Source organism: Hyaena hyaena, unplaced genomic scaffold (genome assembly GCF_003009895.1).
Source record: "Hyaena hyaena isolate Hyena2069 unplaced genomic scaffold, ASM300989v1 scaffold_272, whole genome shotgun sequence".
Classification (NCBI taxonomy): domain Eukaryota; kingdom Metazoa; phylum Chordata; class Mammalia; order Carnivora; family Hyaenidae; genus Hyaena; species Hyaena hyaena.
In genome coordinates this window covers 88010-114533 of record NW_024080906.1, presented here as the reverse complement: position 1 = coordinate 114533, position 26524 = coordinate 88010, and the positions used below count along the sequence as shown (strand labels likewise).

At 33.2% G+C, this 26524-nt stretch overlaps 1 protein-coding gene across 4 annotated transcripts in view; it reads left to right on the top strand.

Annotated features, from left to right (window-relative positions):
• Positions 1 to 26524, top strand: part of LIPI (lipase I) — a 59389-nt gene that overhangs the window by 11374 nt on the left and 21491 nt on the right. For 3 of the 4 annotated variants that reach the window (XM_039245910.1, XM_039245907.1, XM_039245909.1), the window contains exons 1-6: positions 6141 to 6514; positions 8431 to 8539; positions 10605 to 10706; positions 16113 to 16202; positions 17165 to 17332; positions 19029 to 19133. In XM_039245910.1, coding sequence (XP_039101841.1) covers positions 6203 to 6514; positions 8431 to 8539; positions 10605 to 10706; positions 16113 to 16202; positions 17165 to 17332; positions 19029 to 19133 — 886 coding nt within the window. In that variant the 5' untranslated portion in view covers positions 6141 to 6202. Of the gene's footprint in view, positions 1 to 6128; positions 6515 to 8430; positions 8540 to 10604; positions 10707 to 16112; positions 16203 to 17164; positions 17333 to 19028; positions 19134 to 26524 lie in introns of those variants that run through there. The other variant, XM_039245911.1, reaches the window with a different exon arrangement.

The following is a 26524-nucleotide window of genomic DNA, read 5'->3' as shown; positions in this document are numbered from 1 at the left end:
GTAAAAAAATTAGACCTTTACTATAAGTTTTTTTTAACTTTATTGAGGTACAACTTATATACAATGAAATGTGCTCATTTAGGAGTATACTTTGATGTTTTAAAAAATATGTGCACCATATTTTACATGGTATATAACAGTCTTATCAATCAAAAAATAAAATATTTATTGCATTACCAAAAGTTAGCTCTTTGCAATTAATCCCCTCTCCATCTCTGGTTCTAAACAAATCTGATCTGCTTTCTGATACTCTAGATTGAATATCCCTTTTCTATAATTTCATGTAAATGGAATTAAACAACATGTACTTTTTTTCCTGGAATCTTTTGTTCATCATAATGTTTTTGAGAATTGTCAAAGTTGTTGCATGTAGAGGCAGTTTATTCCTTTTTATTGCTGGGTAGTATTACATTTTTACATACACCACAATTTGTATATCTATACTTCTTTTGATTGGCATGCAGGTTTTTTCCAATTTGGGGTACTTATGAAAAAACTGGCATAATATCCTCTAGTTTTATCCACTGTTGCAAATGGTAGGATTTAATGTTTAATGGCTGATTAATTTCTGTTATGCATATATACCATATTTTTAAAACACATTCATTCACTGAAGGACATTTAGGTTGTTTCCATATCCTGACTATTGTGACTAATGCTGCAGTGAATATGAGTGTGGAGATACCTGTTCATATCCTTGCTCTCTTTCAGTTACTTTTTGAATTGAATATCTTTTTTCCATCCTAACACTTTCAACCTATATATGTCTTTAGATGTAAAGTGAGTCTCTTGTCAATAGCATATAGTTGGATGTTGTTGGATGTTTTTTATCCACTCTGTCAATCTATTTCTTTTTATTAGGGGGGTTTAATCTATTTACATTTAAAGTTATTACTGATAGGAAGCACTTACTTTTGCCATTTTGTTATTTGTTTTTTATATGTCTTAAAGCTTATTTTTGTCTTTCATAGTCTTTTGTCTAATAAGTCTTAGAGCGTATTTTCCTCCATTAGTGTCTTTGTATTTTGTTGACTTTTTTTAGTGACACATTATGATTCCCTTTTTATTTTCTTTTGTATATGTTCTATAGATTATTTTCTTTTTGGTTATCATAGGGTTTACATGTAACATCCTAAAGTTATGACAATCTATTTTAAAGTGATCCTAACTTACCTTAAAAAAATAAAGATTTTAATAAAAAACTTAATTTTTACATAAATAACTACTCCTTTACAGCTCTGCTTTCCTCATTTTCAGTTATCGATAACACAAGTTTTACATTTATATGGCATACCATTAATATAGATTTCTAATTGTATTTATTCATTTGCCTTTTATATTCTGTAGAAAGTAAAAAAGTAGAGTTACAAATAAAAATTACAAAAATACTGTTTTTTATATTTGTTCATACATTTGTCCTTTCTAGAGTTCTTTATGTTTTCATATGAGTTTAAGTTATTGTTTAATGGCCTTTCATTTAAACTTGAAGGATCCCATTGTCATTTTATGTAGAGCCAAGTCTGTGGTAATGAACTCCCTCAGCTTTTGTTTGTCTAGGGATATCTTAATTTAGCTCTCATTTTCTGAAGGGCAGTTTAGCTGGATATAGAATTCTAGGTTAAAAGTTTTTCTCTTTCATCACTTTAAATATGTATCATCTCACTGCCTTCTGGCCTACAAAGTTTCTGCTGCGAAATCTGACAATTGTATTGGGATTTCTGGTAAGTTTTTGGTATCTAGAGCTTTATTTTTCTATTCCTAACATCTACCAGAATTGAGTCAGTTCAATGTTTTTTAAGAGTTTTACTATAAATTAGTGTAACTTTTTTTAACCATTTGAAAACTTTTGCTTTTATTTTCTGTACCCGATATTAATATTACCAATGGAATAAATTATATGATGTTACAATAAAGCTAAACACCATGAAAGAAAACATTTGGCTTAAGCATTTGGCATTACAGCAGCATTAAAGTAGCATTTGGCTTAAAGCAGCATTACGCACATTTGTTGAGTCAGGTGGGGTTTGGTTAAGCAGCCCTGCCCTTCTTAGTCAGGTTCACTTTCATGCTTTGCTGCCAATCACCTGGGGTGACCAGCTGGGAACTTGGCTCTTTTGCACTTCTGTCTCTTCTAACAGGCCAGACCAGGGATATTCTCATGGTGATGGCCAAAGTAGGAGAGGCCAAACCCCCAGTGTGGAAGCCAATTTCAAGCTTCTGCTTGTATCATATCTACAAAGATCCTATTTTCCATGGCAAGGAAAGGGTGATGAATTGGAACCATGCTTATAATCTAGTACACCAAACAGCTTTGCTTTTATTTTGTGTAGAGTATACCTGCCCATTTATTTAAAATTTCCTGTGTACTTCTTTTAAATAACTTATAGTTAAACGTAATTTTTAATGAAAACTTAGATTCTTTCCTTTTAAATAGGCAATCTTTATATACAGTTATATAACTTTATATATCATTTTTTTCTCTAGAATAGTTGTATCATTTTGTTTCATGGATTTAACTTTCTATATTTCTTTTTTTCAGGTTTTCAATATCTTTTTAAAGCCACATTTATCTATATATTACAACTGAAAATAACTGACATCTTTTGAATCCCCCAGTTAAGGAATTTTTGTACCACATCTACTTTCTCTATATTTTTTTTAACTTATATTCACATCTTATTAGTATATTGACTTGTATTAACATTTAAATATTCTTATCAAACATTTGAATAAGAATGCCTTTTAATATTACATTTGTTTTACCCAGTTTTTTAAAATATTTACACTTACGTTGATGTCTAACCTATTTCTATAATCACTTTCAATCTTTTTATACTATGAGTTTCTATGGATCTTGTCTTCATTAAATCTAGCACTTATTTAACAGTGATGATGTTGGTAACTATACTGTGTCATTTGTAAGTGGTGTACTTAAGGGAGGATATAAAATTCTTGGGCCACAAACTTTTCCATTTATAACCTTCATTCATTACACTTTTAGCTCTTTAATGTATTGCTTTAAAAGGCAAATCTGAAGTCATCATGACTTCATTCCTCTATTTGTAACATGGATTTTCTGCCTTAATGTTTTTAGCATATTTTTCTCTTTCATCAAAACCCAAATCAGTTTCAGGGCGCCTGGGTGGCTTAGTCGGTTAAGCGTCCGACTTTCGCTTAGGTCATGATCTCGCGGTTCGTGGGTTCGAGCCCCGCGTCGGGCTCTGTGCTGACTGCCGGCTCAGAGCCTGGAGCCTGTTTCAGAGTCTGTGACTCCCTCTCTCTCTGACCCTCCCCTGCTCACGCTGTCTCTCTCTCTCTCTCCTAGAAATAAATAAAACATTAAAAAAAAATTAAAAAAAAAAAACCCAAATCAGTTTCTAGGAAGTCTCTTGGTAAGTCTAGTTAACCAATTTTTTCTAGATTGTGTTGTTTGCACACCCTGGTGTGCAGTTATTTCCTTAGTTATTGTAACTGCTACGCTCTCCCTTTCCAATTCCTTCCCATTCCAGGAAAACAGTGATGATTTTTAGCTTGAATCACGATTTCCTGTCCCATATCTTTGTTTCCCTTCATAATTGAAATCTTTCTCCCATCATTTTTTACTATCAGCTGAGTGTTCCATGTTTTTGCATCTGTAATGTGAATTTTTATCCTGGAATTGCATTTTTTCTTTCCTTGAATTGCAGTATCTCATTATTCCATTTTTAATTTTATTCTGTTGTTTTTTTTTAACCTCAATAGATTTTCACTTAATGGCCGCCTGTTTTTGAGACATGATTTTTCTTGTACTGTAATGAGATGCCATAGAATTTTTTGCAGTTACTTCTACATTTGGCAATCGATAATAGATTTTTCTGTTGATTGTTTCAGGTTCTTCTGTCCCTTACGTTATCACAGGGTCCTTCTGTTTATCCTCTATTACTCATTCCAGGGCCAGGTAAAATCTGCACTGGCTTGGAGTGGACCAGCAGTGTGGATATATTGATTGCATTTGGGGCTTTCAGAGTTTCAGCTGATGGAAACATTTCAGATGGTGGAAAGATGGATGTACACAATTCCCTATGCAATTTGTATAGTGTAGTAAGCAGTGATATTGCACTGTGGTTTGATTTATTTCTCCTTCCCACTTCCTCATCCTCTAGGACTTAGAACAAATGAAGTTTGTTTCACAGTTTTTCACTTGTCTAAGTAACTGTTAGCTGTTAACCTGGGAATTAATTGTGGTTCTTGCTTCTTCACTGCCTTCCTCCATTTTCTGACTAAATGTGACAATATCACATATGTTCTCTCAACTAGAAGGTGGATTATAATTAGTGCATATTATTATGGATTTATCAAATATGTATTACATGTCTATAGTTTTAAGTGTATATAACATATTTATTAAACATAATAAATATATATATGTAGTTTACTTAATCACATCATTGTTTCTGGGTATTTAAATCACTTCTATTTCTCCAGTGCTAAAATAACATATATTAGTTCATTTTTATATGTTTAAGTGACTATTTTCATGGGCTAAGTTTTTAGAAGTAGAATTATTGACATGTATTATATTAACAATTTTGTGAATTTTTGATATATATTAACAAATTGCTTCCCCAAATCTTTTCATAAGTAAAACTTCCAGAAACCGTATAATCATGGGCTCTCATAAAAAAAAAAAAAAAAATTAAGAGGCACCTGGGTGGCTCAGTCAGTTGTATCCAACTCTTGATTTCAGTGCAGGTTGTAATCCCATGGTCCTGAAATTGAGCCCCCAATCAGGCTCCACACTGAGCATGAAGCCAGTTTATGATTCTCTCTCATTTCCTCTGCCCCTTTCTCCTACTCATGTGCTCTTTTTAAAAATAATTTTAAAAAATTGTATTACATGCTTACTTTGAAAGAAATTACAATTCTGAGAACCTAAGAAAAAGAAAATTAAAAAGCAGCCATTGTTTCACTGCCTAGCTGTGACTCTTGCTATGATTTGGCTTAGATATTTCATTTTTCTGCCCTACATCTAGGATAGATGGATGGATAGGTAGGTAGGTAGGTAGGTAGGTAGGTAGGTACATAAGGTAAATAGATAGGCAGACATATAGGATGCACACATTGATAAAAATACTATATGATGACAGGGTGCCTGGGTGGCTCAATTGGTTAAGTGTTTAACTCTTGATTTCAGCTCAGATCATGATCTCATGGTTCGTGTGTTTGAGCCCCACATCGGGCTCTGTGCCGACAGTATGGGCCCTGCATGAGATTCTCTTTGTCTCTTTTCTTTCTCTGTCTCTGCTCCACTCATCCTCTTGTCCTCTCAAAATGAATAAATAAACTTAAAAAGAAAAAAAAAACCTAAATGATGATATTTAAGTTATTTTAGGTTTTTGTGCAATTATGCATAACTGTTACTAATGTCTTTATATTTAATACAAATTGCTTATTTCATTAATATAAATCCTAGAAAGAAAGTGAGAAGGAATACATATTTTGAAGATTATGTGTGTACCACATAATTTCAATTTCAAAAGGATGTTGTACCAATTTATACTCTTAGCATTCATTTATATAATTATTTGTCACATTTAGCTTCACGAGTATTAAGTATTAATATGATTTTTTCTTTAATTTGATAGGAAGAAACTGATACCTCATTGTCTTGATTTCTCTTTATTTGATATCGCTAATTAGATAAAATATAATATTCTTGTAAGATATGTAGTATTATTACTTATACACATAAGTATTCCTCTGCAGAATTTCTTTGAAAGCTCAGAATCAATTTATGTACTTTTACTGGTATGCATAATACTTTTTTACTAGCAACGTTAATGATTTTAGTCATACCACTGCTGTTTTGTACCAATAAAAAATAATTTTTAATTTTAACTAATCCTATTTCTTTTTATATTTTATTTAAAAATTTTGAGTGCTTCTTGTTCAAAGCGTCTTTATATAATCAACAAATTAACCATTGTAGTTGCTGAGGATATTATGTTGAAATACTAGTGAAATAAAATCCTTCCCACTCTCCAGGTTCAAGCCTGTTCTTTGTAACAGCAATAAGAATTGTATCTAATACAATTATCTATCCCAGTACTATCCCAGTACTCAGCTTAGCTGATTTTTCTTTATTTCAGAGAATGAAAGACCATGCCTTGAATTCTCTCACCTCAACATATTGGATTCCATCAAAGATTTGTTTATTCCCAAAATGAACATTGTTTTGATGCTGTATACAAGGAACAGCCGTTCCTGTGCTGAGCCACTGTTTGAACAGGATAACTCACTTAATGTTAATTTCAACACAAGCAAGAAAACAGTCTGGATTATTCATGGATACAGACCAACGGGCTCCACTCCTGCATGGCTTCAGAATTTTCTAAAGGTTTTGTTGACTTACGAAGATCTGAATGTAATTGTAGTAGACTGGAACCGGGCTGCTACAACGTTTTTATATAGCAGAGCAGTTAAAAACACCAGAAAAGTTGCTGCGAGTTTGGGTATATATATTCAGACTCTTTTGGTAAGAATTTTATATATTATGTATGGTATACAATATACAGTGTTTTATGCAATACCACAGAGTGGTAGTAGTAGGATAAGTACTTTTTTCCTATAAGCATTAAGAATTATTGGTTTTATATGCTACCATTTACAGCCATCTTTTCTTTGTGTAAATGGATAAATGCCGTACCAAGATATGAACTGTCTTATTTTTTAAAAAAAATCTTAAATACTCAGTTATTATATTTTATCTTAAAATCTTTTATGATTTTTAGGGGCACCTGGGTGGCTCAATCTGTTAAGTATCTGACTCTTAGTTTCAGCTCAGGTCATAATCTCACTGTTTGTGGCTTTGAGCCCCACATTGGGCTCTGCGCTGGCAGTGCAGAGCTTGCTTAACATTCTCTCTCTTTCCCTCTCTCTCTCTGACCACCCCTGCTCACATGTGCATGCATCTGCACGCACACTCTCTCTCTCAAAATAAATAGATAAACTTAAAAAAATCTTTTAAGATTTTCATTTTTTGTTACTCTACCTATACTGACTGGAGGTTAAGGTCGTGATTCTCTGTGCACCAAGGAGATAAACTATATATATAATCATTAAGTTCTTTTCTAAGGTATGGCTAATATGTTTATAGTTTATCAAGTGTAAATTGTCAGAAGTAAGAGGAAAACATCTTAAAAAGTAGCATACTTCTGCCAGTCTTTGAGACCAGTCTTAGTACAGCATTTATGTTCAGGGCTGGGATGAGTCTAACAAATTCAGGCCAGTTTGGGGTCATTAGCAATTTGAATGATTTACATTTACTATGTCAACCCATATGGAGATCAGTGTCTATTCTAGAGAGAGATGTGGTGGTGATGAGCATTTGAGAGAAAGGAAGGTAATTTCTGGGGCATTCTTGGGCTTGAAATCTGTTTTGAGTTGTGTCATGCTGGATTTCCAAGACTCTCTTAAAACTGAGCAAGCATAACAGATCCAAGAAGCAGCTCCATATAATGGTTAGGAGTCATACTGGAGCATTTCAAAGATCAAACCTATCTCTTATCCTCTGTGTGACTTTGACCAATTGTTTAATCTCTCTTCCTCATGTATTTTTCTATACATTTGGAATAATCAAACTTTATAACAATATTTTTTATATAAGTATACAATTAAATTAATTCTTAACTAGTACCTGGCATAAAATAATCTGAGTAAAGTCAGTATCAGTATAATTTATACATCCCCAGATTTGGACAAAACCAAACCATTTCTCTATAGAGAGAGAGAGAGGAGGTGATCACCTGTTCTTATGTCCTATAAACCGTATAACTGGTTTTTGCTTATAGCAGTGGTCTTTTCTCTAATAAACATGTACTTCAAAGTGTTGGAAATATGATTGTTAAATATATAAATTTAGGAAAAGGCTTTATATTAAGGAAAAAGGATGAAAAGATCAGTAACACTAAAGTTGACAGCAATACCTCCTCAGGTTTCTGGGCAACTCATTATCAAACCATTCATTCAATATTTAATAGGTGCCCAGAAATAATTTTGGGCAATAGGATAAAAATAAATAACTCATAGGATTAATGTGAATAGTAAATATGAGATTTACAAAGCACTTACTCAAGTACCCAATAGTGTCTATTACTATTACTACAGAATTCTTTATTAATTAATGTATTATCTTGCATATACTATTTTAGATAATAGATGACAAAGGTTTTTAAAAGCTTAATGTGATTATGAAAATATAGACAGAAAAATCAGATATCTTATGGAAAATGTTGAACAAAGATATAGTTGTTTTGAAATTAGAAAATCCCATTCTCTATATCCCAGAAATGTATTAAACAAGAAAAAAAAATGGATACTAGAATATTGATACACAAGGCATAATTTGTGATTTCTGAAATGAAAATCATAATATTGCATTTTCAATTGCAGAGCCATGGAGCGTCTCTTGATAATTTTCATTTCATAGGTATGAGCTTAGGGGCTCATCTTAGTGGATTTGTTGGAAAAATATTTCAAGGCCAACTTGGAAGAATAACAGGTAAAATATTTTTGATAAAATTAGTGTTTTAGCATAATTTTAACCATCAGAAATTGTTTACAAGTTAACAGAGACAGTAGTTAAGCAGTGGAAATGATGCACATTATTTTCTTCTGTATTATATTCAATGCTAGTCTTTGTTTTAGTTAGACTCTAAAGTCTTGTTTCTTGTTTAGTTCTTAACACCACTGAAGTCCTCCTATAGAAGTGGGTGGAAAATCAGTGTCTGCAGTTCCATGTGAATTTTAAGAACACATTATTGTAACAGTCCAGAGAAAGCTTGACCATTAAACATAAGATTTTTTCATGTATTAACTAAATAAATAACCACAGATTTAATTTTCATAAACTTTAACATACTTCAGTTCTTTTAAAGATTTTATTCAAACATCAGAAGAGAGAATCAGGAATTGATAACCAAGCTTGAGGGAGTCTAGATCCTGATTCCCCTCATATTTTCCTTAATTGAGTCCTTGTATCCAGAAAGTTTAGTAACCAAATCATAGTGACATGGATTTTCATGCTTCCTTTTGGGAATGGTGGTTATTTTATAATCAGAAAGTTAGTATCCTTCCCCAACCAACCCAACCAATTTAGCTTTAAAAACAAGTTTATTTATTATTTGGGGGGGGGGGAGAGAAAGAGAAAGAGAGAGAGAGAGAGAGAGAATGAGAATGAGCAGAAGAAGGGCAGAGAGAAAGGGAGACTGAGAATCCCAACCAGGGTTTACACTGTCAATGTGGAACCCAAATCATGACCTGAGCTGAAATCAAAAGTCAGACACCTTACTGATTAAGCCACTCGGGTGCCCTATAGTTTTTTAACACATTGAGATATGTGTCCATAGAAGATTTATAATGATTTTGAGTGTTAATAAAAGTAATAGAGTTTTAAGTGAAGCAAAGGGGGAGGGGAGAGATTAATGAATTGCATAAATAAGAGCTTTACAAACCTTAAGTATACCTTACTTACTTTGATCAGTTTTAATATTATCCCTGTTATACAGATATGAAAACAGTTTAAGTGAATGAATATAGAAGGATCAAAAAATTTTTAACAGCTAAGCCAGGATTTACACAAAGCTTTCTAGCAACCAAAGCCCGTTTCTCTTTCAACCACCACAGTAATCCTACTTTATGTTAAACTGTGTTTATTCACACATTAGTCCAGTTTAAATGACTCCACATGCCACGCAATCATCAGGGTTTAAAAGTCCAGCAAATGTAGTAGTTCTACATCAGAATTATTTATGAAAAGAGAAGTTTCGGCCTCATTTAGTCAAATGGGCTAAAATAAACTAGGATAATAGGAGGACTTGAGATGAACAACATTATATTTTACTTTAAAAAAATATCTTTTGAGATGATTGTATCTCCCATTGCACAGATGTTCTCAAGGTGTTAAATTTTACCTCTTCATCCCTTTTTGACACTCACCAGTAGGTCATGAGCCTAGAATTTATATATAGAATTTCACATACACCAGGAATAATATCTATATTCTATGGAACTTTGAATGCATTTTCTTTTCTTTTGTGTATATGGGAAGTTTTTGTGGAAAATAAATGATAACATAATAACAGTTGTGTTTTATCCCATAGCATAAATTGTATTGGCACTTAAAAATCATTTTACAACTGCAGATAGATCCAGGATGAACTAGTAAGGCATGAGGTTCAAGACAGAACCAAGATACCATTCATTCCCCTCACGCTCCAGGAGGAGTAGGAATTACTTATTATTAAGTATAAAAATACTGCCAGTTTATCCCTAAGTACTTCTTAAATAAAAATGCTAAAAAAGTAAAACCTACAGTATTTTTTTGAGGCATTCCTAGTATAGTTTAACACTAAATTGTTGGTAAACTCAGAAGATTGGTAAGAAGTATCATTCAAATAATGAAGATATTTGCTATTCATCCAATTTCATTTATCTTTAGATTAGTTTTTAGACAGTTTAACCTAAAGCTGTATACACACATTTATGTAATAATACAAACATATGATCTAATAGACACTGTGGTAGAAATTGATTAATTGATTGATAGTTTGTTTCTTGAATTTCAGGTCTTGACCCAGCTGGGCCAAGGTTCTCTGGACAGCCATATAATCAAAGATTAGATTACACCGATGCAAAATTTGTGGATGTCATCCATTCTGATACCGATGGTAACAATGTAGGATTTATTGCTTAGTTATTTGAAAATGAAACGGAGATGTAGACATTGGGATGCAGAGAACAAAAAAAAAAAAAAAGAGAAAGAGTAGTGGATAAAGTGATGATGAGTCTGTAATTGTAAAATGATTATGTTTCCCACAAGCGGTGTTTCTTGGAGTTAGTGATATTCTATAGTGTTAAAATGGCACTTTTTGCCTTCATTTTACCTCCTTCAAGTTTCAAGACCTGTCCTATCATCCTAAAAAGTTGAAATTTGATTTAAAAGAAACTTCATCTTGTTCATGCTATTGACAATTTTTATTTGATCACAAATTCTCCAGTGCTTAATGTTCCTGATATATTTAGGTTATCATTCTCCATTCATTTTCTTGCTATGATGTGTATCAACTAGAACTGAACATAGCATTTGAGGCACAGATGAGGAATACCTTCCCCTAAAGGTAGAGAAATAATCTCTCTACTGTTTTTAATTATCTTCCTGAAAATGTCAAATATGTTATTGGTAGTTTGAGCCAGAGTGCTTTGGACAGACCCTTTCAAGGGATAATTTAGATGGCCCCGAGCCCCTTTCTGATTTGGAACTGATGATACTAATCTTTATTGAGCACTTCGTATACTTTGGGCAGTGTTTTAAATGCTTTATGTGAATTAATTACAGCGTTCTCATCAGTTCCCTTGAGACAAGTAAGTATCATCTCCTTTTTACTTATGGAAAAGCTAGAGTCAAAGTCACAAGGCCAGTACATAGCAGAGCCAGAATTTGAAATCTTTTGATTCTAGAGCCTGAGCTTCATAAGCTTGTTGCTCTGATTAGCTGACAATTTACATTTGTTGTCATTGTGGGCAGGGGGAGGATATGGCACTACCATGGGATGCAAAGACTATTCTGATTTCCCTATTTCCTCAGGTTTCTTTTCTCCCTGGTTCAGGTAATTTATTTGCTCCCAGTCCTTTGACTCGTGGTGATCCATGCCAGTGCCTTTCAAGAGATACAAATGCTATAAGTTTCAGAGATGACAGTTTCTCAATATCTATGTCAACCTGCCACTGGGCTGAGCCTATATGGGTACAGTTTTGCTTCTTATGTGGAATCTGAGTTCACCTATATTTCACAAGGAGTCAGTGACTGAAGGTTCACAGTTCTAGTGTGATACCTCAACCTCTCAAGTCTTTTTATCTCTAGCTCTTATATCAGCTTCATATTCCCACGCACAGTATACCTACTGCCCACTTGCTCTGCGGTTCTTTGTCTGAGGTCTTCTTTCTGAAATCCCAACTTCAGCTCTGCCTATGGCCCTAGAATTAGCTCTTCCTACTTTTTATTATTTTCTTTGCATTTTTTGGGGCTTTTCGTAATAAACTGCTTTGTATTGTCTTTCATTCTCAACGTTTTTTGATGACCCAACTTATCAGATCTAACTTGCCACTAAATGCCACATTATTTTGGCATCTTTGATTGATCTTTTCATAACCATCACAAATGAGGGACATATAATTTTGATTCTGCATACCCACCTTTCTCAAGGAATTTCTGAATGAGATATTTAGGATCGGTACATATCTGGCAGATTATCTCTTCCTTGAAAACTGTTCAATGAGAGCATCTTTTACTTACCACTAGTTTTTGTCCTTATTCAGTTGTTTATGTTAAAAAATCTCTGTGGCCTTCCAAAATTGTGAATTAGGTAATTTGGACTCACATTCTTGCTGGGATATCATGGAAAAATTACCAGTCCAATATCCAGATGATAGAAAACTTCCAGGGAAGTAAACTGGCAATCTGGAGTCACTTTTCTCATAGTATGTTCTCTGATGCATAGAGTATGGGAAATACTTTTGAAACCCATACATGAGCTTGTAAAACGTCTCATTTTTATCTTCTTTCCATGAAATGAAAGGAATATAGAATGCTTAAACTTTATATAACACCTCCAAGTTAATATATTCTTGGAGAGAAAAAAATAGAACAAAGAGGGAAGATACAATTAATATCAGTAATAAAGAGGATTTAATGTTACAGATGCTACAGGTATTAAAATGATCATATTATGATATAATGAACAATACTATGCAAATTTGAAAATATATGATTATATGGGATGATATATAAAATAGAAAAAATTTATGAGGAAGCAAAAGCATTTACCAAACTGACAAGTTAAGAAAGAAAATTTGAATGGTTCTATAATTATTAATAAAATAGAAACTATAATTTAAAAATTTCTAGGGCTCCTGGGTGGCTCACTTGGTGAAGCATCTGACTTTGGCTAAGGTCATGGTCTCATGGTTCATGAGTTCCAGCCCCACATTGGATTCTATGCCCGCAGCTCAGAGTCCAGAGCCTGCTTCAGATTCTGTGTCTCCCTCTCTCTCTGCCCCTCTTCCACTCACACTCTGTCTCTGTCTCTCAAAAAATAAATAAATGTTAAAAAAAAGTTAAAAATTTCCAACAAAGTAAATCCAACACAAAATTTTGTCTCTACCAAACAATTAAGGAAGAAATAAGACCACTTTCACACAAAGAATTTCAGACAATAAAAAAAGAAAAGTAGGAAACTGTTTATAGCCTTTTAAAAAGGATTCATAAACTTAATGTCAAAACTTGAGACAGGCATTATATAAAAGAAAATTTATGGACATTTTTATAACCATGGATGCGAAAATTCTACATAAAACATCATACTAGTAAACCAATTCAGCAACATATAAAAATGGATAATGAATCATACCCAATTTGAATTATTATAAAGAAACAAGTTTATAATGAAAGCATACACAAAAGCATACATGAATATGAGTCAATTTTTATATGGGAAAATCTGAACTGTAATGTTTTGGGAGGCATCCATAGAAGCTAAAGAATAGCAAAAAAAAACTATTGTATTAAGAGATGGTTATTATTTTTTTATATTTATTTATTTCTAGGAGAGAGAGAGAGACAGCGTGAGCAGGGGAGGGTCAGAGAGAGAGGGAGACACAGACTCTGAAATAGGCTCCAGGCTCTGAGCTGGCAGTCAGCACAGAACCCGACGCAGGGCTCGAACCCACAAACCGTGAGATCGTGACCTAAGTGAAAGTCGGATGCTTAACCGACTAAACCACCCAGGCGCCCCAAGAGTTGGTTATTATTGTTGAAGGAAAAGGAGAAGCTGGTGATTAGGTAAGAACTTGATAGGAATTTCCAGGTGCTATATCTGGACAATGCTGTGGTAGCTAATTGGCTATTTTCTTAATAATAATTAATCTTTAGTTTTATATTTTCTTCACATATGTATTATAAATTATAATACAAACTTAAAAAGCCGTATTTGCTCTCCCTACACTTTCTCCAGTGAAGGGAATGAGTGACCTAAATGGTCAAACTTTTCAGCCCCCTCCATCTGATAAAGGTGGAATAACATGACTGAATCAAGAGCTATTTAAGCTAATATAAATGTGTTTTGCTTCTCCCTGATTCCTGAGGAGTTTTCTTGGCTTGATTCTATTTAGTAGCAGGTTGGAGAAAATGATGGCTTCAACCTGGAACCCCTAGTTTTGGAACTCCATGTTGAGCTCAGACATGAGGAAATTAAAGGTCTCCAAAATCATTGGCCTTTTGGTGGGGGGCATGATTAGGAGACTACATGTTTAGGAGATTACAAGCAGACTATGGAATGTACAGAGGTTAACAAACCCTCACCACTGTTAGAGTCAAATCACACTTATGCTTCCCAATTCTAAGGAGTTCTAATGAACTCTCCTAAATTGTTCTTTGCTGGGTGCCTGTGTGGCTCAGTTGGCTAAGCATCTGACTTTGGCTCAGGTCATGATCTCGCGGTTCATGAGCTCTGTGGTGACAGCTAAAAGCCTGGAGCCTGCTTAGGGAGTCTGCTTTGGATTTGGTGTCTGTCTCCCTCTCTCTCTCTGCCCCTTCCCACTCACAATCTGTCTTTCTAGGTCTCTCTCTCTCAAAAATTAATAAACATTAAAAAAATCAAAAATAAATTAAAAAATAATAAATAAATTGTTCATTGCTTTTCCTTACGTGTTGAATCCCCTCCCCCATGATGCACATGCCCAGTGTTCTTATGCTCTGATAATACCTCACTAGCAGTTATCTTGTTCTGTTATATACTAGAATTAAATCATGTTGCTCATCTTAATCCTGACATTCAGACCTAAGTATTTATCTTTGTTATATAAATTATTGCTGATCACTTTTAAGAGTTTATTATGCCGTAGGAAATTTCTAATGCCTTAAGTCAAAGCACTGCAGGCTTACCTGGCAGCAAGGTTTTAACTTTTAATCATAGTCCTGAGTATTCTGAGCTTGCTACCCTCTTTCATTTCTATGACTTCCCTTGGTTATAGATCCCATATTGGTAATCATGGACCCAGAATTTGTACTTCTCCAGTGCATTTAGGATCTACAGATATACAGAAGCCCTTAAATCATAGCTACATATTTATGTCACTCTGGCCCATTTTGTTCCAGCTGAAGCAGCATATTTAAATTTTTCCAGTTAGTGAATCTAATACCACGTTTTAGGCCTTACTATCCAGAGTACGAGCAAGTACTCACACTAGCCTAAAAAGTCCTTTTTCTTCTTTCACATTGTACTCTAGATAGCCTGGCTTATGCTCACATAGTTTTTTTTTTTTTTTTTAATGTTTTTCATTCGTTTCTGCGAGAGAGAGAGAGGAAGAGAGATAGCATGAGCAGGGGAGGGTCAGAGAGAGAGGGAGACACAGAATCTGAAACAGACTCCAGGCTCTGAGCTAGCTGTCAACACAGAGCCCAATATGGGGCTCGAATCCACAAACCGTGGGGTTATGACCTGAGGTGAAGTCAGATGCTTAACCAACTGAGCCACCCAGGCGCCCCAATTCACATAGTTTTCTACTTGGCTCACTGTCTTACATAGTTCACATTTTGTGTGACTCTACCTCCTCAGTGGGGATTTCCCTAACCAAACTACTTGAAAGAGCAACCTGCCAACAAGAGCTAATTCCTCTTGTTCTACTTGTATTTTCTCTATAGCCCTTATTATCTGGCTTACTATATTCTCACTTGTTTATTATGTCTTCCTCTCACTAACATATAATTTCTACTACAAAAAGCATTTTTTCCTCTTTTTCTTTTTTACTTACATATTCATAGCACAAAGAACTGTGATGGACCTGTAGTGAATCGGTGACTTGTAAATATGTTAAATTAATGACCTATAATTTTCATGAGGAGTTAATTTAAGGCATTCATACCAAAAAATACATCTTTTAAAAAATAGCATTTATTTTATTTTTAATTCAAGCTTTAAGAGTCACTTTCAAAGGAATTTATAGGAGATTCTATTTGTACAAGTGTTGCTGACCTGATTATATTCACCTTGTGATTTCTTGAGTGCTTTTCTTCTCAGGTTTAGGAATTAATGAACCCTTGGGACATATAGATTTTTATCCAAATGGAGGAAAAAAACAACCTGGCTGTCCTACATCCATTTTTTCAGGTATACCAGTAGTATTTTTGAATAAATTATGTATGATACAAAATGATGAAAGAAAATCAATTTACATTTTTCCTTCATAATCTATGGGCAAGATTTTGATCACCATCACTGATGATTCATGATAGATTATGAAAAATGATTTAATTGGATTTTTCTCAGCTCATAAAGTTGACCAGTAGATATCCCATTTGGTCATTATGAGACCTATATAGTTTCAACAGTTTTATTTCATTATTTTAAACATTAGGAGACGTTCTGAGTCATTGAAGAAGTAATCTAGTCAAAGTATCATGTAAAGTGAGTTTGGTTCCAGGACTTAATCTTTACCATCACTATAGTATTGTACAAACACAGATTCATAATCTCTTGCATTTGGTTGTTACATAAATAGCCAAGCAGCTGCTGCAGGTGTGGAGTTTAGCTCACTTCATAGCAATAGGAAGCGTCCACAGTGACATCTGGTCAAGTAACATATGGCCAAAGCCCACTGTATCTAGAGAAGCTTGATCAAAGGTTATACAGATGTGAGAATTTGGGGAAAGAAAGGGGAATAATTAAGTTTTAATGTTCCTGGTTTCATAATCCTCTCTGACATTGAGTAGAAATATTAGGGGTGTGGGGTTAGAAGAGAAATGTGTAGATAGTTATTAAGTGTGGTGGCACTGTGTTTGTAGAGTGCGTCAGTTTATTGAAATTAAATATATTTTTTCTCTGTGGTAATTATTTCTTTAGAAAAATATCTTTTAAATCTCCTGTAAAAGCATATTAAATTTACAGTTTCAATGGGACAGCCTCTTTAGCTGCTTGAGATAAAACTGCATTGTGATCAGGCAACATTTTTTAATATTCAGAAGTGCATGGTATTGAGTAGAACTTAACCTTTAATTTTTCTCTAGTTTGCTTGAACTTGGTTTAATACATCTACAGTTCTTTTGCTTTTTTTTTTTTTTTTAACACTTAAGGCATTGCATATATTAAATGCCATCACCAGAGAGCTGTTTACTTGTTCATGGCATCTTTGGAAACAACCTGCCATTTTATTTCATTTCCTTGTCCTTCATACAAAGATTTCCAAGCTGGTTCATGTGTGGACTGTGATGACTTCAAGGAAAAATCATGTCCTAGGCTAGGTAAGCAAGATTGTTATGATGACTATAAGATTTTGTGGAAAATGAATAACATGATTGTTAGTATTTTCTGCTGGAAGCTTTTTATTTACTTATGAATGTGTTAGCATTTTATGGAAAAACTGTCTGTGGAACAGCCAGACAAAATAGTCTCTTTCCTACTAAGTACTTTTTAAGGTATTTAGTGAGAGGAATTTAATCAACTACCTTTCTTTGTTCAGATCTGGTGGTCTCATGATGATCTTTGTTCTTGCTCTGCAGAGGACTCTCCCTATCTATTTATCATCCATCTGTATTTCCACAAAAAAAAAGACTACTTTTTTTTTTTTTTGAGACTTGTGCATTCTTAGTGGCACTGAGGGTTTTTATTTTTATGGAAAGTCTTAGGAGCAGGTGGAGAGGTGTAAACCATAGTTAGCTTTTCATTTGCTATTAGCAAGGAGACATGAGTCATACATGGTTCACACCTTCCAAATCTATAAAACTTGGCAGGAGCAGTTAAGTATTCCAACTTTTGATAACTACAGCCTGCTGGTGGGAAATTATAGAGAAAAATAAATCCACATAAAAATAGAACGTTAGAGATGGAAAGAATCTCGGAGGTTGTTTGTTCAGGATTTTCCAAAATCATTACCAACCCCCAAGCATGTCACGAGCATATAAACATCTGATCAGTGTCATGATTAGGATCTGCCAGAAATGTTTCCAGAGACAAAGGGGCTCAATGGAAATGGGTAACAATTACAAAGGCTGATTAAACAGCTTCCTGCAGTCTTCTTTAGCAGGAGGTTTATATTAATGTGTATAGAGAATTATTAGGAGAGACAGGCAATATGCAGGCTTTGTCAGACTTACTTTCTTGTAGACCCCTTCTGTCCAGAAAACATCTTGTGGGATTCCTTACCTTCAGACCTCACATTGGGGATTACTTTTCTGGTCCCATTGCTTTTCCATATAAATGAGAAAATTGTGACCCAGTGTGAGCATAAGGATTGTGTAAGGACACAAGTGAGAGCTAGAGTTAAACTTCTTAATTCTCAATTCACTGTTCTTTCTACTAATTCAAATTTCAAATTCAGAGGTAGAGTGTGGGAAGAGACAAATACATAAAGTGGGAAGCATTTTCAATATATATATGTGTGTGTGATAATATTTCAAATGAACTAATAATGTATATATCTGAAGTATACATATTATATACATAATATGTAGTATATATAGATGCTACCTATACTTCATGTGTTATATGTATAATGTACAGACATACATACTGTATCTGTATTAGTGTGTATATGTAGGAGAATTGGGGGCTCTACTCATGGAATAAATTCTGTATTGATTTTATCTAATCATTTTATTCTGCTGAATTTACTAAAAAGAGATACAAATAAAATTATTAATTTATGATATAATAGTAAAAACCACTACAAATGGATTGTAGCCATATAGAGTATGATAAACACTGATAAGATTTCCAGGGAGTAGATTTGTTTGTGAATCTTTAATTTGAGTTACTATGTAATTAAAATAAATAGAATGTAAAATTATTTGAAAAGTCATTTTAAGTTACAAAAATCCATAAAGTATTATTATAATTATCATTATAATACATTAGTTCTTTAGTTCCCTTAGTTATTTGAAAGCTTTTTGTGCTATTTATAGAAGTCTAGTTTCTAATGTTTTCTTTCTCAAATCTCAGGTAATAAAGCTGAGCGATGGAAAAATGCTTTAAAAGAAAGAAAAGAAAAAAGATTTCTCAGGACCACTGTGTTTTTGGATACTACTGGCACAAGACCATTCTGTAGTAAGTTAATGTTTTTAACAAATCAACAAATAGTTTTATATACTAACATATTTTCTCCAAAATGTTCTTCCTTCCCACTCCAATTTCATTATGTAACTTCAAGGAACTCTGTAATTTTTAGAGCCAAATTCAAATAAGGACTTGATATTTTAGATAGAATGAACATATGCTCTGGGCAGTATTTTCCCAAAGAAACAATGAAGGCTTTTTGTTCTTTTCCTCCAAATCTTTTCCTCCAAAGCATGATTATCCTTCCCACCTTTATAGATATGTCAGTATATACCAGATTATAGAGTTCAAGACATCTGCCTACACCATTACTGTCCTTTGGGAACTGAAACTAAACTAATAAATAATAATCTTCCCAACATATTTAGAGTTAGATAAGAGAAAATTTAATGAAGAGAGAATCTCTTAGAAATATATTAAATAATTAGATTTATGAGGAGCTATTTAAAAAATTATTCTGTTTAAAGATGAAAAGCTGGTAGCTGTTTATAAATAAAGGTAAAACCTATTATAGGAAGAATCTTATGAGAAGTTTCAAGTCACTGCCATTGACCTAAGTTACTGAAGGATAAATATTTAAAATTGATTCTCATATAAAAGTATTTTTGGAGTGCCAGTCGGTTAAGTATCCAACTTGGGCTCAGGTCATGATCTCACAGTTCATAAGTTTGAGCCTGGCCTTGGGCTCTGTGCCAACAGCTCAGAGCCTGGAGCCTGCTTTGGATTCTGTGTCTCCCTCTGTCTCTGCCCCTTCCCTGCTCGTACTCTTGTTTCTTTCTCTCTCTCAAAAATAAATAAACATTTAAAAATAAATAAATAAAAAATAAAAGTACCTTTAGCTCTTTTAGTGTTAATGTTTTGCAGACACAGTTATTATCAATTCTCAGATGTCATAATTTTTAAATATTTCTTAATTTTTAAAATATTAGTGTTATGTCCTATCATTTGGAATTAGGCCTATTATTTAATGAAAATTTTTACTAAATTAAATTTAGATTCAAATGCAGATACAAGAAATACAGAGCGATCCTGTGTACACTTTATCCAGTTTTCTTCAATGTCAACATTTTGCAACACAATATAATAATAATGTAATATCACTACCAGAATATTCATATTTCCCCAGACACTCCTCTGTGTGTATGTATGTGTATCTATGTACAGTTTAATCATACATTTAAGGCTAGTATCTGTCACCACAGTGAAAATAATGAACAGTTCCATTACCACAAGGATCCTTTGGGTGATACTTTTATAACTATATATACCATCCTGTCCTGCTTTTCTAAAATTTTGTCATTTGATAGAGAACAAACTGAAGGTTGATGGAGGGGGGGTGTAGGATGGGCTAGATGAGTGATGGATGTTAAGAAGGGCACTTGTGATGAGCACTGGGTGTTGTATATAAGTGGTGAATCACTGAATTCTACTCCTGAAACCAATATTGCATTGTATGTTAACTAATCAAAATTTAAATTAAAAAAAAGAAAAAGAAAGATGATAAAAGAAAAAATAAATAAAATTTTGTCATTTTGAAAATGTTATATAAAGGGACTCATTCATATGTGACCTTTTAATTGGCTTTTTTTTCCACTCAGCATTCTCTGGAGGTTTGTCCATCATTCCTTTTTGTTGCTGAGGCGTATTCTATGGTATATATGTACTAGAGTTTGTTTAATTGTTCATCTCTTGAGGGACATCAGGGATATTTTTAGTCTTGGCTATTATGAATAAAGCTGCTATGAACATTTATATACAAGTTTTTGTGTGAATTTAAGTTTCTGTTTCTCCAAAGGCCTAAGAAATGCACTTCCTGACTCAGAAGCTAATCAACCTTATAAGAAATTGACCAAGTGTTTTTCAGAGTGCAGTACCCGTTTGCAATCCCTTCAGCAAAGTATGAGTGATCTAATTTCTCTGATTTCTTACAATCACAAAACAATTGGTGTTCTCATCATTTAAAAACTTATTCATTCTTGTAGGTGAATAGTGATGCCATTTTGTGGTTTTAATTTTTGTTATCCTGATGGTTGATAATAATGGATATCTTTTCTGTATATCCCCTTTGGTGAAATATGTGTTTATATCTTTTTCCCATTTACTAACTGGATTTTTTTAAGTGTTGAGTTTTGAGCATTCATCATATATTTTCACAGTAGTGCTTGTTGGATGTTTAGTTTGCAAACATTTTCTCCCATCCTGTAATTTGACTTTCTTTTCATTTTCCTTACAAGGGTTTGGCAAGGGCAAAAGTATTTATTTATTTAAACCCAAGTTAGTTAACATATAGTGTAGAAATGATTTCAGGAGTAGAATTTAGTGACACATCATTTACATATAACTCCCAGTGCTCATCCCAGCAAGTGCCCTCCTTAATGCCATCGCCCATTTAGCCCATCCCTCCACCAACACCCCCTCCCAGCAACCCTCAGTTTGTGCTCTATATTTAAGAGTCTCATATAGTTTATTTCCTCTCTGTTTTTATCTCATATTTGCTTCCCTTTCCCTATGTTAATCTGTTCTGATTCTTAAATTCCACATTGGAGTGAAATCATGTGATACTTTTCTTTCTCTGACTGACTTACTTCACTTAGCAAAATACACTCTAGTTCCATCTGTGTTGTTGCAAATGGCAAGATTTCATTCTTTTGATTCTCTGCAGAGCCCTAGATCTTGAAGATTTTCTCCTAGAATTTTTTTTTCTTCTAAAAGTGTTAGAGCTTTATGTGTTACTTTTAAGTCTGTAATTCATTATTGATTTAATATTTGTATAATATGTGGGGTTTAAGTTGAGATTCATTTCTTTTTTGCCTTTGGATGCCCATTTGCTCCAGCACCATTTGTTGAAAAGGCTGTCTTGGTTTATTGAAATGCATTTGCACCTTTATGAAAAATTAGTTAAGCATATTTGCTTAAGCATATTTCTATTGGGTCTAGATATTGTCCTCTGTCCTGTTTCATTGATTTATCTGTCTATCCCTTTCCTATACCACACATTATTAATTATGGGTGTTGTAGTAATTAATATGTAAGCTTTATAATAAGAGTTAATATCAGATAGAATAATTATTTCTTCATTCTTCTTTTTCATAATAATTTTAGATATTCTAGGGTATTTGCTTTTAAATAAAAATTTAAAATAAGGTTGTCTACGTCTACAAAGCCTTGGCTGGGATTTTGATTGTAATTGCATTAAACCTATGATCAAATTAGGTAGAACTGCTCTCCATACCGTGTTGAGTCTTCTGATTCATATACATGTTATTTCTTTACATTTACTTTAATTCTTTGATTTCCTTCATCAGTATTTGGTAATTTTCAGCATGTAGATCCTGTGTATCTTTTGTTGCAGATATACCTTTTTATTTTTTTTAATTTTTTTGAGTGATGGTAAGTGATATTTTTCAATTTTAAATTTTCAAATATTTTTAAATATCCCCATGTCTATTATTAGTATATAGAATTAGGATAGAATATTTTGTTTTGAGCTTGTTTCTTGAGGCTTACTAAATTCACTTATTATTTCTTGAATTTTTAAAATAGATTTATTAGAGTTTTGTATGTAAAATCTATCATCTGCAAACAGAGAAACTTTTATTTCTTCCTTTCTAATCTATACACCTTTTATTTCTTTTCCTTGACATATTTCAGTGGCTAGAACTTTAGTATTGTATTAAATAAGAATGGTAAGAGCGGATATCTTGTTTTATTCCCAATCTTAGAAAAAGAATTCAGTTTTTCACCATTAAGTATAATGTTTCCTGTAGATTTTTGTAAATAAAAGTTGAAGTAATTCTTTTCCTACTTTGCTAACAATTTTTCTCATAAATGTGTTGGGGTTTGTCAAATGCTTTTCTTCATCATTGATATGATCATATGATTTTTTTTAATTTGTTGAAATATTGGTTTACGTTGATGATTCTAGAATGTAAGATAGCCTTACATTTATTCCTACAATAAATACCACGTGGTCATAATGCATATTTTTAAAATAACTGTTGGATTTGATTTGCTAATATTTTGTTGTGGACTTTGTGTCTAAATTCATAGATATATTTATATCAGTTTTTGTTTTCTTTTTTACTCTATCCAGTTTGGGTATATGAATAATATTGTCTTTATATAAGAGTAACACAACCTCATAAGATTAGTTGGCAAGTGTTCTCTCCTACTGGAGTTTCTGGGATATATTGTACAAAATTGACATGAATTCTTCTTTAAATATTTGATAGAATTTTCCAGTACAACGATTGGGGCCTGATTATTTCTTTTTTGAGAGTTTTTTAATCACAATTTAATTTCTTTAATTAATTACAGTGCTACTCAGATTATCAGCTACATTTTGTTTGAGTTTTTATAGTTTGTGGTCTTCAAGAAATTGATCCATTTATTCTAAGGCCTTGCATTTATGAGCATAAAGTTGTTTTTATTATTTTTTAGATAACTACACAATCTGTAGTAATTTCTTCTATTTCTTTGCTGTTGGTGATAATTTTTATCTTCTCTTTATTTTTGTCTGTGTTGCTAAAAATTTATCTATTAGTTTTACTATTTTTTTCCCCAAATGAATGGCTTTTTGCTTAATTCATTATGTTTTGTTTTTCTGTATTTAATATCATTGTTTGCTGTTCTTTATTACCTGCTTCTTCCTACTTTCTTTGGATTTATTTTGTTTTTCTGTTTTCTTGAGTCAGGAACTTAAATTGTTGGTTTAAAACATATGCACAGGTTCCAGAGATTAGAACATGGATATATTTAGGGAGGTCTGCCGCAATTACATTATGCACATGTGAATTTCACAGTCTACTGGTATTGACGTTTTACTATGTTATGTGAAATGTGAGAACTTGACTTGCATTTAGGTTTCTTTACATTTTCCACTTTTAAATATCATTGTCTTGAGTAGCTGCAGATTGCATGATAATTTTTGTCTCAGTTATCGAATATGGTTTATAAAACTCATGAGGAAAAGTATAGTCTATTGTATGTATGCATATTTATTCTCCTACCATTTTTCTCTCTTTGTTTTTGATGCTTTTAGATGATTTCAACTCCCTTGTTTGAAGAAATTCTTTCTTACAATATTTAAGAATGGATCTGCTAATAAGAGATTCTTTGTTTTTCTTTGTCTGCACATGTCTTTATTTCTCCTGTATTCTCAGAGGATAGTTTGGTTGAAAAAAGTTTGAGCTTTCTTTTGACCTTTGAAAAATGGCCACATAATGTAGGGAAAATGTTGGCCTCCATGGTATCAGGTAAAAAATCCACTGTGACTCAAATTGGTGTTCTCCTGTAGGTAATGCATCATTTTTCTTTTGCTTCTTTCAATTTTTATTCTTTGTTTAGTATCCTGTTTAGGTTCACTCAGCTTCTTGTATCTACATATTAATTTCCTTCACCAAATTTAGAAAGCCATCAGCCATTCAATTTCTTTGAATATTGTTTCAGCCTCACTCTCTTTTCTCTCTTCTTGATATGATGATAACCCAGACATTACATCTTTTAGTCCCACAGGTGTCTGAGACCCTGTTCATTTTCCCCCCTCAGTCTCTTTTCTCTATGTTGCTGAAATTGTGTGCCCAACTGATCTGTCTTCAGATTCACTGATTTCTATCTTTTATCATCTACTTTACTATCAGGTACACGCAATGAGTTTTATATATATTACTGTAGTTTTTGCTTATGTAAATTTCTATTTTATTTTCTTTTACAGTTTCTATTTTTTTTTTTTTTGCTCAGATTTTTCTATTCATGTTTTTTAAGAGACTCTGACTCACTTTGAAGCATTTTTATGATGACTTCTTTGAAATCCTTGTCAGATAAATCCTAGCATCCGATTCATCTCAGTGTTGGCATCAATTGATTGTCCTTCCTTACCAAAGTTGTGATTGTCTTTGTTCTTGGTATAAGGAGCAATTTTCAATCACATCTTGGGCATTTGTCTATTATGTTGGAATTTGAGTCCTATTTAAATCTTTTATTTTGAGCAGGCAGTTGTATTGTTTAGATTTTAGCTCTATTCTGAGGCTGTGACTTCTTAGATGTATAAAAGTTCAGGATTTTTATATTTTCCTGGTGGCTTGCTTCTTTTTGGCTTTGTACATAAAATTTCATGCTGCCTCCCAATTTTATCTGATTCTGTCACAACAGTTTGTCTCATAGACCCATTGAATCTGTGTCTTTTTTTTCATCTTGAATATTATGTTCTATAGTATTTTATTTCACTTGTTGTTTAACAATTAGTATTTATTATAAATGTTATTACATCAAATGCTCACTTTATTTACCAGTTTTAGTTTTGTACATTTTATCTGGCCCTGTTTTCCCTCCCCCCCTTCTTCCTTTTGGGTTTAACTTTTATCTTACTGAAATATCTCCTTAGTGACTTTTCACTAGTGGTCTCTCCCAGTTTGTCTGTTTCCTTGAAAATATCCTTATCTTTTCCTTACTCTGGAATGTAAATTTAGTTCAAGATAGAATTCTACATTGAGAGTTATTTTTGCTGAGCCCTTTGAAGATATTAATTTTCTTTCCAGATAAATTTATTTTTTTATTTATTAGTGTAATTGTTTTCTGCAGATAATCTATAGTGTTCTTCTGGTTGAATTAATCAATTATTTTATCTCTATTTATTCATGGTGTATTGTTAATCATTTTCTAGCCCCAATGGTCCGTTTAAGTCTCTCAAAAATTACAGAAAAACATTTGTGCTATTTCAAAATAAAGACTCATGTGTTCTTTTAATATAGAAAACTCTCAGCAGTCAGCTCTCCTTCAAAATTCTCCCTTCAGAGCAAGTTGGATTTTGTGTATCCCAGAGTTTATGTAGCATTCCCAGAGCATTTTTAATGTAATTTGGAGGTGATGGGAGGTTCTTGACCACATGATGCAGTCTAATTTAAATTTCATGTTACCTAGAGTTTCATTTAGTCTTGGAACAATCCCCCTCCTCACCCCCCACCCCCACTCCCCCATCTAAGACCCCTACACAGCCAGTAGGAAGTTTTCCCAGTTCCTCTTTGAATGACAAAGCAGAGAATGAAGGTCTCTGGCTCAGTGTGGGACTTTCATTTCAGCTCCTTCACTTAGCATCATGTCTCCTGTGCATGGAAGCTGACATGCAGCCTCTGTCGCCATGCTAAATCCAGTTCCCAGGTCCTGTAGAGATCCAGGGCTTCAGTCCTCCTTACGTTTTGCCTTTATTTTCTCTTCTAATCATAGAAATGAAAGTATCTTAAACTTCCTTTCTCAGCTAACCTCCTAGCTCATGCTTGGAAGTGGTAACAATGAAATCTTGAAGCAGTCTGGCCTGTGATTTTGGGGCAGTGTTTCTGCTTAAGCGTTGTTCTCTGGCCCTTAATGATTGTTTGAGCTACATATTC